At 45.2% G+C, this 19,243-nt stretch overlaps 1 protein-coding gene across 1 annotated transcript in view; it reads left to right on the plus strand.

Annotated features, from left to right (window-relative positions):
* The first annotated feature begins 205 nt into the window (after positions 1-205).
* acbd3 (acyl-Coenzyme A binding domain containing 3) overlaps positions 206-19,243 on the plus strand; it is a 75,289-nt gene continuing 56,251 nt past the window's right edge. The window contains exon 1 of the mRNA XM_059982720.1: positions 206-550. Coding sequence (XP_059838703.1) covers positions 247-550 — 304 coding nt within the window. The 5' untranslated portion in view covers positions 206-246. The remainder of the gene's footprint in view (positions 551-19,243) is intronic.

Raw genomic sequence — 19,243 nt, forward strand, 5'->3', positions numbered from 1 at the left:
AGACAGATCTCCACACAGGTAGCGCCAGTGGTCAAAGTGGGTGTTTGGAGCAGGTTTGGCTAGCGGGGAATTTGACAAACGCTTGATCGATGGAAGGTGCCCGGACGAATCAGTCCAGCCGGGCCGCATCTACCCGTCTCCTAGCAACGGCTGAGGCGGGGCCCGTCTGATTTCGCTTCCGATAGCCGTGCCGGACGTGATGTCAACGCTTTGGTTACGTGGCCGCAGGGAGGAGGAGGGGCGGCGATGCTGAAGATGATGGCGGCGGCCGAGAGCGGCAATGGCTCGGGAGGCGGGCGGCTGGAAGTCTCCATCGACGGCTTGACACTGAGCCCGGACCCAGAGGAAGATGAAGGGCTGAAGAGCAGACCGCAGCAGCAGCAGGCCTCGGTTGGCAAAGCTGGCCCGGGAACCGAGTCAGGATTGGGCCCAGGCTCCGGGGATGGACAGGCCGCTGACCGGGAGACCCAGGCTCGGGTGGAGGAGATGGAGCAGCGATGGGGCTTCGCTCTGAACGAGCTCTACAGTCTGGCTCTCAGGTTCTTTAAAGGTACTGCTTCAAACAATACACCCATCTCCCATCAAAAGCGAACACTTTCCTACAAAGTCTTGTTTCTGTAGTGGCTGTCACCTCTCATGAATCCAGTAAAAGTATGTCAGCCTGTCACTAACTAACGGAGGCAGCAAAGGTAGGCAATTTATGCACAGCCAACATCTGCAAACAAAAGTCCAGTTATAACCAAGTTTCGAGTAAGTGCATTGACATTAGTGCTCATTCTGTGGAGGAAAGGTGTGTTGTACTTGGCGTCTAGTCCACAGGGAGACACTTCCGACAACGTATCACGGGAACTCTTCCTGTTCTACCCTGGTGGAGTACCATTCTTTGTCGGCATGGTCATGTGACCCCGGGTTCACTATGCTTGAGCTGTAGTTTAATTATATTTAATTATGAGGGCATTAATTGCAGTGCCAAAAATGTCATTTCAGTTCCTCTATGCTATATTTGCTCTTTCAAAGCGAGTCCAGTTAGTCTTACTTTCTGTAATTCTGCAGGATTCCCTCCCCTCATTTTTAATTAGTTCTCTTGAATTTTGCATGCATGCTGTTTTGGGAAAATCTTTCCTAAATTTGTGGCACTTTGCCTTTCCTAGTTATCTTTAATCTGTGTTCTCGAGTTACTTATTCTCCACCAGTAGAAGTAGTCTCTTGTTTGTAAAGCTGCAAATGGTTTGAGCATTTCCCCTGAACATCTCTTCAGTGATGGGGAGGATCCCAATTTATCTAGTTTTACTGTTATTTACAAATAAGCTATGCAAATAGAAGGTGGAAATACCAGAGTAATGAGTGAGAATATGTCAAGGACTGAAGAAGATTGACTGAGGAAAGGTTGCAGTGAGTTTGATTGTTCACCTTGGAACAGAAGGGCTGTCAGGTAAACTTATTAATGAGTGTACAGATAAAGATTGCAAGTACACCATTTGGATTGTTGCATCTCCAGTCAATTCATTCGTGCAGATTAAGTTGTCAGTTTGAGCTGAGAGCCAGCAGATGCTGTAAATCTGCAGCAGCAAACAATCTGCAGGAAGAACTGTGAGTTAAGCAGCAACTGTGAGAAGAAAGGAGTTCTTTGCCTCCCACAGATGTTGCTTGACCTGCTGAGTTTTTCCAGCAGATTGTTTGTTTTACCTGAGCTCAGCCCATTTGCCTCTGTTTGGCTCAGAGCTCTTTAAGGCTTTCCTATCCATGTACCTGTATAAATGTCTTTTCAGTTTTGTAGTTGTACCCAGCTCTACCACTTACTCTGGCAGTACGTTCCATATACCCACTACTGGGATTTGCCCTCTTTGTGTTACTAACATTGCAGAGGAGGTACAGGAGCCTGAAGACTCAGTGTTTTAAGGACAGTTTCTGTGCCTCCACCACCAACTTTCTGAACAGTCCAGGAGCACTGCCCTGTCATTTATCTTTTATACTGTTTAATTTCAAACTTCAAGCAGTTTTTGTGTCTTGTACTGCACTGCTCCTATAAAGCAACAGTACACCCCTCACAATAATTTTATAAACCTTTTTGCCATTCAGTAAGTTGATAGCTGAGCCAAGCTCGATGCAAAGGAAGAACCTACTTTTCTTACCACTGATTGATGCAAGATTTAAAAGGAATTGGCCCAAAAATGTTCTGCTATAAAGGCAGTAGAGGCAGAAACAATACACTTAATACTCCCATTGTTTGCGAGGGAATCTGAGGGGTAAGTTTTCTACACAGTGGTTGTGCACTACCAGTGGCAGTGGTGGGATTAGATACAATCATTACATTTGAGGCATTTAGTCCTACAATAGAGAAAAGGCATCGAAGTATTAATCAGGCAGATAGAATTAGTGTAGATGGACAGAAAGATCAGCTTGGCTGTGATGGGCTCAATGTCCTTTCTCTATGCAGTGTGACTCAATCAGTCTTATTTTCATTGACCTAGACGACATGAGATGTGTTTTGTGGCAGCAGCACAGTGCAAAGATAACATTACTATAAATTCCAGAACAAAACAAGATGGTGTCCGTGCACAATTTAAAAATCTGGCAGAGGGGAAGAGGTTGTTTCTGTATCATTGAATGTGGGTCTTCTGTCTGCTTTGCCTCCTCCCCAGTGGCAGTAACAATAATAGAGCATGTTCCGAATGATGAAGGTTCTTAGTGATGAATGCCACTTGGAGGCACTGCCTCCTGAGCATGTCCTCGGTGGGGAGGGTTGTGCCTGCGATGGAGCTGTTTGAATCTGTGGCCCTCTTGAGATCCTGTGCACTTGAGCCTTCATTCCAGACTGTGATGCAACTGGTCAGCATGCTTTCCACCATCTCTCTACAGAAATTTGAAGGTCTTTGATAACATACTCAATCTCTTCCATCTCCTAACAAGGGAGAGGCACTATGGCAGTGGACCAAGAACTAGGAAGTGCCATTAGGTGTTTCTGTTTCAGCCAGTGTGATGCAATAATTAAATACTGTTTCGAGTGTGATTAATTTGTATGATTCTGTAATACTACCATAGGACATCAGCACCATGGGACAGTTCATAGCTGCTTTGAAGATTTGCTTCATTATTGTTCCATGCCACTTGTAGAGTTTGCACATCCTCCATGTGACTGTGAATTTCCCCAGTGTATTCTGCTTTCTTTGCGCATCCCACATCTGAAAGGTGTGTGGGTTGGTCAGTTAACTGACCAGTGTCAATTGCTTCTAATGTCATAGTGAATGATAATGTCAGGAGTGGGGATGGGAATGTGGGGAAGACCAGGTTACCGAGAAAAGTAATGGGGAAATGGTCTGTGAGTTAACATAGACTCAGTGAACTGAAATGATCTTATCCTCTTTGTATACAAATATAAAAAATTTTCTATAACTATATATCCTCTATAACTTTGGTTCCTTTTGGTGTAATGTTGAAATAATCCACAGCAAATGGAGATATAAATTTACCCAGTGATTCTACCATTCCAAATATTTTCATTCCTACCACCCCAAACACTCCCTCCTTCCTTAATTCTCACCATGATACCAAACTCTCAGCATGTTTACCTGCTGTGATGTATTTGATAATTTAATTGGTCCACAATTAAACACTTAACTGTAGAGAATCTGAAAACTGGGGCAGAATTGGACCAGAGCTGCAAATGTATCCGGAGACTTTAAATATTTCCCCCTTTTTAAAATTGTGGCCCCACTTATAAAGAAAATTGGTGACCTAAATTTGTCTCTAATATCCCTTTTGAGGAGAGGTATAATTACAGGGTTGAACAGTTGCATTATAATTTCAGTTATTAATGTGGGCATGCTGGGAGGAAATTGGCAGGGATATTTAAATATTTATATGCAGAAGTTATTGTCTATAACTTTGATTTAAATTTATATTGAATATTTATTTTCAGTAAAGTGCAATTGTTCTTTTTTTTTAATCCCTAGTCTAAATTCCTATATCTTTTTCCCAAACTGCAAGCATAATGTTAACATTGTAACTTATCTTCCTGGTACCAAAATCACTGTCTCACACACACTCATCAAGCATTCTTTTGATAATGTTCCTTATATGATCTATTGTTGAAGCTTCAAGAATTGAAATGGAATTACTGACCTAGTTAGGAAATGGGTTGAGTGTCAAGAGACAGAATAGAGGTGATGAACAGGGTGTGATAGCTGGCATCCTGCAGGAATCTCTGCTTGGTCCATATCTACTCACCAAATTTGCTAATCACAGTTGATGTTATACAGAGCCATATATCCAAGATGTCAGATCATGCTTGGATGGGCAACATTATGTAAAGTCTGCATGGAGAGTTAAATTGAAAAGGTATTAAATAAATTCATAATATTGTGGCAAATTGATTTTAATAGTCAAATAGCTCTGATTCTGAAAAGGATGGAACAGACTGCTTGCAAATGGTTGAGATTTTGCCGTGATGGTGTTTAAGAATAGACTTGGGTTCTGCACTGTGGTCAAGTAGTTCTAGTACAATTACAGCACTGACATCTGGTAATGTGAAAAATTGGATATCGTTCAAAGAAAGCTAATGGAATCCAATCCAATTAATTACCATCCATCAGCCTACTGTGTTATCAGCAAAGTTCCAAAAGGTGTCATTACTAGTACTAGCAAGTGGCATTTCTGAACCATTACCCGGCTTGAATTTCACTAGGACTGTTCAGATCCAGACATCATCCCAGCCTTGCTACATATTTGGACCAAAGAGATGGATTCCAGAACTGAGTGACTTCTTTGATAGCATGCCTGCATTTACTGGAGTGGCATCCAGAGGTCACAGTAAAATTGAAGTTGGCTTTCAGAAGAAAGCACCTCGTACAAGCACATGAATTGGGAGCAGGAGCAGGCCACTCAGATGCTCAAGTCTGCTCAAAGGTTCAAAGGTATAATTTAATGTCAGAGAAATGTATACAGTATACATCCTGAAATACTTTTTCTTTGCAAACATCCTCGAAAGCAGGAGTGCCCCAAAGAATGAACGACTATTAAATGTTAGATCTCCGGCACGTAAGCGGCAGTGGGTGACAATCCCTCCTCACCCCCCACCGGCAAAAACAAGCATTAGCACCACCACCGAGCACTCAAGCGTGAGCAAAGCAATAGCAAAGACACAGACTTGTAGTTACCCCAAAGACCTCGTGTTTCACCCAGTATTCGACATACCAGTGGTTCTCTCTCTCCCTAATAAGGGAGAAAGTGATGTCTCCATTTTCCCAGCAAGTGGGGAGATATAACAAACAACTCGCTAGTTTACAATGTTAAAGATCGGCCACGTCACTTTTTTCGAGCTCTGTACCCGAAGAAACTGGCCACACAACTGCAGATATTCTGACTCCCTTGACGACACACAGGTTTCCTGTCAAGACACTGATCCTTGATCAGCCCGTCTCCAGAGCCCTGAGATCCCAGACTTCCAAATCCGAGCTGGACTCTTAGGCCAAGCTTTTGGTGTGCCAAACAATGACAAAACCCTGAGAGCGGGTCCCATTCCCGCCAAGACCCGTAGTCAGTGTGTAACTCCAGGTCATGGTCTTCAAAAGAGCCCCAAAAGAAAAAATAGAGATATTAAAGATGGAAACAGAGCTGTTTCCAAAGATGCAAATAAAGGAGTTGCTGTTAGGTGCCATTAATCCTCCTAAGCTCCTCCTGCTCCTCCATTGCTCCAGCATTTAGTTAAAAAATGTCTGATTCTAATCTTGATTCCTTATTCTTGTAACCTTGCACCTCCTTGTCAGGTAGCTATGTAGTGTTGTCTTCTAAAAAAAAAGGTTTTCACTGCCCACCAGAAGAGAGTGCTGAATACTCAATGATCCTCAGAGAAAATTTTGTCTTTAATAGGTATTTGTTGCCTTTTCATGGTAATTTCTAGTTTCACCCACGAGGAAAAATCCCATCATATTTTCCATGTCATGACACCCTTAATCCGAAGTTGGGGTCATATCATTGTTGAAGCTCTTGGACTGCAAAAGTTACTTAGGACAGTTTCCTGGGCCCAACAGCTACAGCTGTTTCATCAATGACCTTCCATTAAAAGGTAAGAGGTGGGATGTCTGCTGATTACACAATCTGTGGTTGAAGCATCCATGCTTGTATGCAGTAAGGCCTGGACCACATTCAGTATTATTACTGTTGCTTAGTCTCCCATATCAATAACTTGGGGATTATTTACATGCACACAGACTAGGAAGAGGCCACTGAGCTCCTGAAGCCTGTTCTGCCATAACTTGTCAGATTGTAACCATCTCTCCTTTCAAACTCTTGTTTATCAATTTTTTCTGTACCTGAGAAATATTTACTGTCCATCCATCACTTCAGGATGAGACTGTAAAGACTGGGAGCTTGTCTGATTTGCTTTAGATGAACAGCTCCTTGACTCCTAGTTTTAGATCATCTCATGAGAGTAGCCATGCTCAACATATTCCTTCTTTCAAGGCCTCTCCTGGGCCCAACATATTGATGCAGTTACAAAGACAGAGGCTATATTTCATTTGATGTTTGAGGAGAATTGGTATGTCTGTGGCGACCCACTTCCTGGCGCACTCGAACCGGCTCACAAATAGCCAGTGCGCAGGCACAAAGGCCAGGTCAGCAACAAAGGGAAAAAGCCTGCAGGGGTTTGTGAGGACGTGTCCCTTGAAGCATCCGCGCCCGGGGAGGGCGGGATGAGGGAGGCTTTAAAGCAAGGCTGTGAAGTTCGAATAAAATTATCTTTAATTGCAGTTTACTGACTCCGTGTTGTTATTTTAGCGCTGCATGTAGCACACCGCTACATGTCTTTCAAATTTCTACAGATGTGCCGTGGAGAGCTTTCTAAATGGTTGCATCTCTGCCTGGTATGCAGAGGCCACTGCACCTTCAACTGAATGAGACAATTTCTATCCTTCCTTTTGATGCTTGTTAAGCAAGAAAAAGCTTGCTCATATATATAGGAAGTTGAAAGCTGCAGCAAAGTGTTAATTGGTTTCCTATGAATAGCAGGATACTCTTTCACAGAAATCCAAAACTTGTCCAGGGGCAGATCTGTAAATCTCAGCACGATGAAAGTGCAGCTCACAGAGTTCTTCCTGTTCTCTCAAAGTCAAGTTCTCAGGTTGAGCAGAAGATTCAGAGAAAGGGTCCCTCACCCAGTCATACACTTGTGTTGAAAGGGAGGAAAAAATACCGTTCAATTTTTTCCTGCAGTTCTTTCAAGTGGTTTTCGATAAGACTCAAGACTTTCTGCTCCTTCCTCACTCTCAAGCCCAAGCATCAGTGGAAACATTTCAAGATTTCCTTTTGTAATATGATTTTTCCAAAGATTCTGTTTCCTTTTAAATCCAAGAATCTTGTCATTTGAAGTCAAAACCTTTTCTCCAGAGTCTTGCAGAGACGTGTTCAACTGGTTAATATGATGAAAAGTGTCTGCTAAATTGGCTCATTTCTGCAGCCATTCTTCATCTTCAAAGCACTCAAAGAATGGCATAGTAAATAACTAAATGAGAAAACCACAAAAAATATGAAAACTTCACAATACAGTTCTCTACTAACCTACACAATCCACCTTTTGCAACATTTACAGTGGCAGGCCAGCTCAGTCGCAGTGTGTAAAATTCCCTTCTTTAGAATGAAACTTTTCCTCCAATTTTCTACTGCACTGAGTTTATTTGCTCCCATAAGTCAGTCTTAGGGGAAGTTTAGAGGAGGTGATTTGAGAGGGAGAGCCTGACATCACAGCCCGAGTTGAGTGAGTGCATTCATTGCTTGGAAAACACACTTAACATTGCTCGTCAGCTTACCATTCTCTCCGCCATGCGTATAGTGCTCACCAATTATCAATGTTCCCCCCCCCCCCCCCCAATCTCATATCAAAAACTGAGAATGGACTCAGCCAAGTAAACATGATCCTGCTGCACACTGCCATAATGGACTGAGACACCTCCAATGAGATTACGAATGGGGCTACTCGGTCACTGCCCACCATTGCACGTGCAAGCATCAAGCGTTGCGTGGAGTTCAAAAAACGATGAGTCTTTTTTTAAATCATGATCTCTCATGGAACCCCGAGCAACATCTCATGGAACTCTGGTTGAGAAACTCTTTGCTGGTCAGATAGCATTCATCATTGAGCAAACAGAGTCGTTGATTGGGACAGGATCAGTGTTCTTTGGGAAGAAAATGGATTAATGAAGGCAAGCTAGCATTAATCTGTTTTGGGATAGTAATCTTTATCCAATGTGATAGAATAGTGATGAAGTAACAAGTAGAGATTGAGGTAATGAGGTGTGGTGTACAGGTTTACATACGGCTTTTGATAAGGTGCCACATAACAGGTTTTCAACATAGCCAAAGCACTTACCATAAAGTGCATCAAAAGCATGGATATAATGTTTATTATTTAAGGAGCATTAATGATGAACTGTTTGGGACAGGAGAAGGGAAGATAGTGGAGTTCCCAAGGGATTGGTGTAGGGGTTATTACTTTTGTTGCAAAGGCCCAAGTGTCCAAACTACAGTTGTAAAATTTGCATTTGAGACAAATGCTGGAAATCTTTTGTACTGTCAAGAGGATAGTGATTGCAGCCTGGTGAATTGGGCAATGTATAGCAGATGAATGGCATTTTCTGTATGGCAGTGCAGAAAAGTGTGACATGCATTTTTGTATGGAAAGGCAAAGCAATAAAGTAATTCTTTTGTGAAAAGGTTCAGGAGCAGAGAAACCTATGGTGCCCAAATGAGACCAAATTAAGCAACTTATTTTGCTGCCAGTAGAATAGGCTGGTCAAGGCTTGTTAATTGCTGTTGATCCATCTGGTTAAATTAGTGGAGTGAATGAGGCATGGTTCGGAGACAAAATGGTGTAATATCTTAAATTAAAGTGGACCTGGTGTGCTGGAGAGAGGAATGTTACAAGTTGATGACCTTTCTGGCAGTGGCCCCTTCTCTTCCCTTCTTATCATCCAGGTAGCCCAGTCTCCTTCCAGATGAAGCAGTGACCTGTTTGCATCTCTTCCAATTGAGTATATTGTGCTTAGTGTTTACAATGTGTTATCTATTGATAAAGCAAATACAGATTAGGCAACCAGTATGCACAGTGCCTTTCCTCAGTCTGCACAGGTGACCCTGAGCTTCCAGCAGTCTATCACTGTAATTCTCCATCCCACTTGGGTTTCCATCTTTGTTCTCCTGCGCTGGTCTAAACCTAATCCAATGAAAACTCAAGAAACACCAACTTCTCACCAGGCACGTTGTAGCCCTTGGGTCTCACAATCTCCGCCAGTTCTTGCAAAAGGTCATTGTCCAGAATGTTGACTTAGTTTTCCTCTCTCCACAGATGCTGACTGACCTGAGTATTTACGCAAATCTCTTTTATTTCAGGTTTTCAAAATCTGCAGTACTTCTGCATTTTTTCCTTCTTCCCTGCTCTCATCAGTCACATTCTAATTAGATTTGATTCAACTTTATTGTCATTGTGCCGAGTACAGATACAAAGCCAAATGAAATGCAGTTAGCATCTAACCAGAAATGCAAAGAATAGTGTTATTTATAAAATAACTGAGAATAAAAAGTAAGTGCTACAGCACACAAATGTAAAAGTACTGAGACAGCACAATATGGGTACAATACTGCTTAGTGCTGTGATGTGAGGTTCAGCAGGGTCACAGTCTCAGGGAAGAAGCTCTTCCTGTGCCTGCTGGTGCGGGAGCAGAAGCTCCTGTAGCGCCCACTGGATGGGAAGAGAGTAAAACGTCCATTGTTAGGGTGAGATGCATGCTTGATAATGCTTTTCGACCTGCCCAGGCAGCGTTTATGGTAGATGTTCTTAGTGATGGGTAATTGGGTGCTGATAATCCGCTGGGAAGTTTTCACCACACGCTGGAGTGCTTTGCGATCCAATACGGGACAATTGGCACCATTTTCAGACAGGTTAGCAGTGATGAGCATCTTCAGAGTCTTCTCTTAGACCGCATCGCAGTTACTTGCACAGTGTCTTAGTCTCCATCCCATCGTGGCCATTTTCTGTGTTCTTTTCCACCCCACGCCACCCACCCATGATATTGTAGCGGTGTGCTACACGCAGTGCTAAAATTACGACACGGAGTCAGTAACTGCAGTCAAAGGAAAAAAACTTTATTCGAAATCCTCAGCCTCACTTTTAAGCCTCCCTCAACCTGCCCCCCGTGGCGCAGAGGCTCCAAAGCTCTGTGCTCGCAAACCCCCGTAGGCTATCTAATTGTGAGCCGGTTCGGATGTGCCAGGAAATGGGTCGCCACATAACCCCCCCCCCCAGAACCGGCGATACACCCCCCCCCCCCAATGTCCACAGTCTGGGCCAGAACCTGCTTGGGAGGTCGGCCTCTGCACCGAGGTGCCGGAAACTTGGCCGGTTTGAGGCGGTCCACCGTGAAAACCTCCTCTTTCCCCCCAACGTCCAGCGCAACAGCACAAACGTGGACCCGTTGTTCCGGAGCACCATAAACAGCCCCTCGTATGGCCGCTGCAGCGGTGGCCGATGCCCGCCCCTGCATACAAACACAAACTTACAGTTCTGCAGGTCTTTGGGTACGCAGGTCGGGTTCCGCCCGTGCTGTGAAGTGGGTATGGGGGCCAGGTTACCGAGCTTCTCGAGTAGTCTGCCCAGGACTGCTGCGGGATCTTCCTCTTGCCCCCGTGGGGCTGGTAGGAACTCCCCGGGGATGACCAGGGGCGCGCCGTATACCAACTCGGCCGACGAGGCGTGCAGGTCGTCCTTGGGCGCTGTGCGGATGTCGAGTAGGACCCAGGGAAGCTCGTCCGCCCAGTTGGCTCCTCGCAGGCGGGCCATGAGGGCCGACTTCAGGTGACGGTGGAAACGCTCCACTAGCCCGTTCGACTGTGGGTGGTAGGCAGTTGTGTGGTGCAGCTGAGTCCCCAAAAGGCTGGCCATAGCTGACCACAGGCTGGAGGTGAACTGGGCGCCTCTGTTGGAGGTAATGTGGGCCGGTACACCAAAGCGAGATATCCAGGTGGTGATCAGGGCTCGGGCGCAAGATTCAGAGGTGGTGTCGGTGAGCGGGACCGCCTCTGGCCATCTTGTGAACCAGTCCACGATAGTCAAGAGGTGCCGCGCTCTGCGCGACACTGGCAGGGGGCCCACGATATTCACATGAATGTGGTCGAAACGCCGGTGGGCGGGATGGAACTGCTGCGGTGGGGCTTTGGTGTGCCGCTGCACCTTGGCCGTCTGGCAGTGCATGCACGTTTTGGCCCATTCACTGACCTGTTTGCGGAGTCCGTGCCAAACGAACCTGCTGGAAACCATCCGGACAGTTGTCCAGATGGAGGGATGTGCCAAGTTATGAATGGAGTCGAAAACACGGCGCCGCCAGGCTGTCGGGACGACGGGACGGGGCTGGCCGGTGGCGACGTCACAGAGTAGGGTCCTCTCACCCGGGCCTACGGGGAGGTCCTGGAGCTGCAAACCGGAGACTGCGGTTCTGTAACTCGGAATCTCCTCATCCGCCTGCTGCGCCTCTGCCAGTGCCTCAAAGTCTACCCCTTGGGAAAGGGCATGAATGGTAGGGCGAGAGAGCGCATCCGCCACAACATTGTCCTTACCCGAGACGTGCCGGACATCCGTCGTGTATTCAGAGATGTAGGACAGGTGGCGCTGCTGGCGGGACGACCAGGGGTCGGACGCTTTCGTAAACGCAAAGGTAAGCGGTTTGTGGTCTGTGAACGCGGTGAATGGCCGACCTTCTAGGAAGTACCTGAAATGCCGGATTGCCAGGTAGAACGCCAACAGTTCCCGGTCGAAAGCACTGTACTTGAGCTCGGGTGGCCGCAGGTGTTTGCTGAAAAACGCCAGGGGTTGCCAGCGACCTGCGATGAGTTGCTCCAGCACCCCACCGACTGCCGTGTTAGATGCGTCCACTGTGAGGGCGGTAGGGGCGTCCATTCTGGGATGTACTAGCATTGCGGCGTCCGCCAAAGCTTCCTTCGTTTGAACGAAAGCGGCGGCGGACTCCTCGTCCCAGGTAATGTCCTTGCTTTGACCCGACATCAGGGCGAACAGGGGGCGCATGATCCGGGCAGCTGAAGGGAGGAAGCGGTGGTAGAAATTGACCATACCTACGAATTCCTGAAGGCCTTTGATCGTTGTGGGTCGGGGGAAGTGGCGGACCGCATCTACCTTAGCGGGCAGAGGGGTTGCCCCGTCTTTAGTAATCCTGTGGCCCAGGAAGTCAGTGGTATCGAGTCCGAACTGGCATTTGGCGGGGTTGATTGTAAGACCGTACTCACTCAGTCGGGCGCAGAGTTGACAGAGGTGGGACAGATGCTCCTGACGACTGCTGCTGGCTATGAGGATGTTGTCCAAATAGATGAACGCGAAGTCCAGGACCCGTCCCACCGCGTCCATTAACCGCTGGAACGTCTGTGCGGCATTCTTCAGGCCGAACGGCATGCGGAGGAACTCGAAAAGGCCAAACGGGGTGATGAGAGCCGTTTTGGGGACGTCGTCAGGATGCATCGGGATTTGATAGTACCCTCGGACGAGGTCTACCTTGGAGAAGATCCGTGCGCCGTGCAGGTTTGCTGCAAAGTCCTGAATGTGCGGCACAGGGTAGCGGTCCGGTGTGGTAGCCTCGTTTAGCCTGCGGTAGTCACCGCACGGTCTCCAGCCTCCCGTCGCTTTGGGCACCATGTGCAGGGGGGAGGCCCATGGGCTGTCGGACCGCCGGATGATCCCCAATTCCTCCATCCTCTGGAACTCCTCCTTCGCCAGTCGGAGCTTGTCCGGGGGAAGCCACCGAGCGCGGGCGTGGAGGGGTGGTCCCTGGGTCGGGATTCTATGCTGTATGCCGTGTCGGGGCATAGCCGCTTTGAACTGTGGTGCCAGAACCGATGGGAAATCCGCCAGGACCCTGGTGAAGTCGTTGTCGGACAGCGTGATGGAGCCGAGGTGAGGGGCTGGCAACTGGGCTGCACCCAGGGAGAACGTCTGAAAGGTCTCGGCGTGTACCAGTCTCTTCCTGGGCAGGTCGACCAGTAGGCTGTGAGCCTGCAAAAAATCCGCACCCAGCGGTTGGGCTACGGCGGCCAGTGTGAAGTCCCACGTGAACTGGCTGGAGCCGAACTGTAGCTGCACCTGACGGGTGCCATAGGTCCTTACTGTGCTGCTGTTCACGGCCCTCGGGGGGGACCCGGTGCCCTGCTGCGGGTGTCGTAACTCGTCGGAGGTAAAACGCTGATCTCGGCACCAGTATCGACCAAAAACCGGCATCCCGACCTTCTATCCCACACATACAGGAGGCTATCCCGATGGCCAGCTGCCGCAGCCATCAGCGGCGGCTGGCCCTGGCGTTTCCCGGGAACTTGCAGGGTGGGCGACAACGGCGGGCTTCTGCGCCCCACCGCTGGTGGTAGAAGCACCAGTGTTCCTTGGGCCGGGGGTTGGCGAGCTCTGCGGCCGGGCCTGGACTGGTTTGCTGCCGGGAGCGTGGCTGGGAGATCTGTGCAATGGACGCCCCACTCACCTTTTTGGCGTTCCACAGCAAGTCCGCCCGGGCTGCCACCTTCCGGGGGTCACTGAAATCTGCGTTGGTCAGCAGCAGGCGTATGTCCTCGGGCAGCTGCTCCAGCAATGCCTGCTCAAACATGAGGCAGGGTGTGTGTCCGTCGGCTAGAGACAACATCTCATTCATTAAAGCCGATGGAGGTCTGTCGCCCAAGCCATCCAGGTGCAGTAAACGGGCAGCCCGCTCGCGCCGTGAGAGTCCGAAAGTCCTGAGGAGCAGGGCTTTGAATTCCATGTACTTGCCGTCTGCCGGGGGCGACTGTACGAACTCCGCGACCTGGGCCGCTGTGTCCTGGTCGAGGGAGCTCACCACGTAGTAGTAGCGGGTGTCTTCTGAGGTGATCTGGCGAACGTGGAATTGGGCTTCGGCTTGCTGGAACCATAGGTTCAGTCGCTGTGTCCAGAAACCCAGCAGTTTCAACGAAACCGCATGAACAGAGGCGTCGTCGGTCATTTCTGGTCCAAAAATCGTTTGGACCGTCGGGGTCACCAATTGTAGCGGTGTGCTACACGCAGCGCTAAAATTACGACACGGAGTCGGTAACTGCAGTCGAAGGAAAAAAACTTTATTCGAAATCCTCAGCCTCACTTTTAAGCCTCCCTCAACCTGCCCCCCCCCCCCCCCGTGGCGCAGAGGCTCCAAAGCTCTGTGCTTGCAAACCCCCGTAGGCTATCTAATTGTGAGCCGGTTCGGATGTGCCAGGAAATGGGTCGCCACAATATATGCTTTATTTTAATAGATGGGCTCCCTGAAATATCAGTGTCAAATATATTATCACTTAGTTATGATGTGATATTTGTTTTGTGGTAGTAGTACAGTGCAAAGACAAAATTAACATAAATTACAAAAACAATGTGCATAAAAATAGATAAAGTATTGCTGTTCATGGACTGTTCAGAAATCTGATGGTAGAGGGGAAGAAGTTGTTTTTGAATCATTAGGTGTGTAATCTTCAGTCTCCTGTATCACCTCTCTGATGGTGGTAATGAGAAGAGGGCATATCCTGGATGAAGGTTGTTAGTGATGCCTGCTGCTGCTTTGAGGCACTACCTTTTGATGATGTCCTCGATACCCATGATGGAGCTGATTGAGTCTATAACATTATACAGCCTCTTACGGTCCTATGCATTGGAGCCTCCAGACTAGGCTGCGAGACAACCAGGTCATGTGCTCGCCCCTGTACATCTGTAGAAATTTATAAACCAAACCTCTTAAAGCCCCTAGTGAAGTAGTGCCACTGGCATGCTTTCTGATTGCCTCAATATTTTGGCCACTGAATAGATTCTACAAGATGTTGATGCCCATTAACTTAAAGCTGCTCACCCTTTTCTCTGCTGACACCTCAATGCGGTCTGGTGTGTGTTTTCCTGACTTGCCTTTCCTGAAGTCCACGTTTGGTTCCTTGGTGACATTGGCTGTGAGGTTTTTGACGGCACACCGCTCAACCAGCCCATCTCTCACTCCTGTATGCTGCCGTTTTGCTGTGCGCAATTTGAACAACAGCAGTTGTCATTAGCAAATTTATAGACCTTTCGCTAAATTCTTTACCTCTGTTTCTGCATTGTTCAGGCAATAAAGAAGAAGACGCTGAGGCTGTGGAATGTATTACGACAGTTAGTGATGAAAGTAACTGAGCAGGCACATGAGGATAGGGTGTTTTCATATGAAAAGCCTGCATTAACTGGGCAAATAACTTATAGTAACTGACTTTAGTTACTGTTGACAGGAAAATGTGATAAAACTTGGAATTAATTCTGCTGTATTTTCTGTGTGTGGTTTCTGCAGAGTCCTATGGTCCAAGGGAATCTTCTGCAGAAGATAGAATTACTTGCACAATTACCCATTGTTCATTCATCAGCCCAGGCAGTCTTTATAGGGCATGTTTGGCCTGTCTATGTTGATGAATCAAAATCCCAAGGGTTTGCTGGAGCAGAGGTTGATAAGCTTGTTTATTAAACCAGGGAAATTACAACTGTTGGACATAGGAAGTTAACTGTCTAAGACTGCAGAAATAACATTTTCTTTGAGAATTAATGTATTTTGGAATTCTCTCTCTATTCTAGGAGGTTTGTGTGTATGCTCAATTGTTGGGTTACTCATCGACACATTGATTCTTGGACACTTAAAACAAAGGCTGTGGTGATGAAGTGGGAAAAGGTGATGAGGTAATGAATGTCTTATCAGACGTGGCATATGCCGGAGTCATAATCCTTATTGTTTCTTTACTTGATCAAATGGATAGCTTTTTTCTGCAATCACAATTTTACTGTTTTGAAATTAATCTAGAGAATAGATACTGTAACTGGCATATTTCCTACCTCTCCAACTCAACCTATATGCCAGCTTCTGAATGCCAATACACCAGTCAACCCAATAGAATGGTATAGTTGAAAGCCTAGAGCCTGAGTAGGTGATTGTCCTGGATTGATTAGGAGTCCTGAACAACATCAGAATAGGTGTAAAATGAATGTGTCATTCCACGCTGCATTACAGTGGTGCATTGTTTTAGAAGCATAGCTGCCATTGTAATCTGGGGAGATGTTTCAGTTAGGAAACGTGGCATGCATGCCCAAGATGGTACATGCAAAAGTTTTCTGGCACGCCACTTGCAGTGCTCATTCTCAATTCTTTAAACCCCACCCATAATAGAAAGATGTATAATGATTATCTTTACTGCCCAAATGAAGCACAAAGGTTTTTTTGCAACCAGAGAGCAGTGAGATGTTTTCACAGGGAACATCACACGGTGGTTTAGGGCCAGCTAGATGTTTGTGACAGCATGCGATGTGGATAATACATTTTGAAACCCTCACATCTGGTATGTACATCAGTATTTGTATAGTAAATGGTTGGGCCAGTTGACATTGGTTTCACTCTGCTGATATTTTTCTTCTGCAATTTGAGAGTGAACATTAGATGTTCAGTGATAATAACTGTAAATACTGTATGCAGTTTAGTACCTCCATCGATATTCTATACACACATTATTTAAGTTTATTGGAGAGATATTTTAAAATTATGTTTACCCTCTTCAACTTGTTCAGAATGTCAAGTATACCGGCAAAGAAACAAAAAAGTTCAGATAATGGGAGGAGCAGCAGATTTTCAAAAGTGGCGGAGTGAAAGATATGGCATGATTTAAAAAGAGTGATAAAGCATTATGCCTCTGTTCCAAAACACTGGTGTTTAGGACTCCTCCGAAAGCTTCATTATGAAACTGTTCATAAACATCTTTGCAATAAAAGTTAACAAGAACCAAAAGAACACATTTCTTGAGAAATCAGCAAAAGAAATGCAGGCAAATATTTTTTCAGACCACTCTAATTTAGTTGCTGCTAATTTTGAACTTTCAAATACTATTGATCCAACATGGACAATCAATACACAGGGATGTAGAATATGTTGAAGAATCATGGCTAGAGTGTGCTCCTTTTTTGATGATTTTCCAAAAAGAAGAAGAAAAATTTTCACCGTATTAAGGATTTGCCATTGAGCAGAAACATGGTAAAGATGGAATGTTGATCATGGGAACAAACAACATAACTAAGAGAAGATATTAGTTCATATAGATTTCTGTTTGTCTTGATGAGAGCACTGATGTTACATCATCAGGCTAGCCATAATTGCTCAATTTTGTCGGTGTGATGAAGTAAGCAAAGAACTGATCAATTTTGTAATGTTACCTGAACACACCACAAGGGTTGATGTAAGGCAGTGGTAAAAGAATTGTCTGGTTGACAGGTTAACCTTCCAAAAATAGTTTCCATGACAATTGATGGTGCACCCAGGATGATTGCCAAAACCTACCTCTTTACCAATCTGTAAAGTATGCTGGATATCACTGCTAGGCTTTCAGTGGATAGTACATGAAGAGGCTTTGTATGGAAAAGCTGGCCTTAAGGAACTTGAAGTGATGAAGATTATAACCAAGGTAATTAATTTTATTTCAGGATGTGCTGTGAAAGGACACTTTTGGAATTTACTGAGCAAGGTGAATTTGGTGCATACAGGGAGGGCTACTTATGTAAAGCAATTTTCAATGGCTTAGTAAAGGTTCTGTCCTTAAATGATTTGATGAGTGTTTGGAAGAAATTTTTCTGTTCTTGAGTGAAAACTCCTTGTCAAGATTTACCTGACGTGTAGATTTGTAGAGTAATGATTTTTTGCAGATTTCTCATAGTATTTAAATAACTTGAACACAAAATTACAAGGGTCTGGCAAAACAGTTGATGTTTATGTTTGACAATATAAAAGTCTTTGAAATCAAATTATAAGTAGTTAAGGATAATGCCAAAAAATAGCACTTTTAAATATTTTCCAAACCTTAAAGAAACATATGCCTCATGAAATTCCTGAAAAGTCAGTTAATCAGAGCCTTCCAATGCAATTTTGGAGTATTATTGATTCAACTACAGAACAATTTTCTTTAAAATTCACTAAGTTCATGTTATTTGAAGCAGTTGAAAAAAATTGATAAAATACGCCGACAGTGTAACATAAGACAAGCTAATTTTGAAATGTTGCAGAGGATTGATTTGGAGAATTTTGAATTGATTGCAAAGCAGCTCAATTTGGATTGTAAAATTTGTCAATTTAAGAACTGAACTAGAAAATACTGAAAAAGATCAGTTTATGACTGGATCAAAGCATAAAAATCTAGATGATGAGATTCTGAAACTCAAATTCCATTCCTGAACCTTTTAACTGTCTGAGAAAACTTGCAATGACAATATTAGCAATATTTTCCTTGACATATTCATGTGAGTCATTTTGTTTTCAGTGATGAACTTGGTCGATTCTAATATAGGAGTAGACTCACTGAAACTAGTGCTCAAAACAACCAGATTCAAGCTGGATATAAATGTTTGTCATTGTTTGTGCAGCGACGGAAGTCTCCACTGAGAGTAAAGTGTGTTTACTTATCATTCTTGGTCCTTAATGAATATGCACCAAAGCTTATAATTTCACATTCACATTGTAGCTGTGTGCTACACGCAGCGCTAAAATTACGACACGGGGTCGGTAACTGCAGTCGAAGGAAAAAACTTTATTCCAAAACTTCAGCCTCACTTTTAAGCCTCTGTCAACCAGCCCCCCATGGCGCAGAGGCTCCAAAGCTCTGTGCTCGCAAACCCCCGTAGGCTATCTCATTGTGAGTCGGTTCGGATACGCCAGGAAAAGGGTCGCCACAACATTTCTTATACATGAGGTACAATAACAAAACTACTTAGGACTGATGTTATTTTTCTAATTGTCTTTTTAAGATTAGTATAACTTTTGAACAGGTTTTCAAAAATCCTTACTTTATTTCAATCCTACTATTATACTTTTATTAATAGTAAAACAATGAATACATGTAAATAAACAACAGGACTTTTCCTTTTTAACTTAAAGCCCATAATTATTACTTCAGTAATGATCTCTGCTCAAAATAACCATGATACATGATAATTTTTAGAAGATTATTGCCAATTTGGGTGCACGCTGTCAAGGTTTGCCACCTTAGTGTTACCTTCCACATTGTTACTCAGTCGGTGGGGTTTGGCCTCCTACTTACCACTTATCTTCCCTCCGTCTGCCCAGTTTAACCATCAGTGAAGGTTCACTACTGATGAGTCAGTCAGCACATTAAGGGAGGAAATAAAAAGATCAATAATTGCCTGCTTTGTTTTGCCAAA

This window comes from Hypanus sabinus, chromosome 10 (assembly GCF_030144855.1).
Source record: "Hypanus sabinus isolate sHypSab1 chromosome 10, sHypSab1.hap1, whole genome shotgun sequence".
NCBI classification, from domain to species: domain Eukaryota; kingdom Metazoa; phylum Chordata; class Chondrichthyes; order Myliobatiformes; family Dasyatidae; genus Hypanus; species Hypanus sabinus.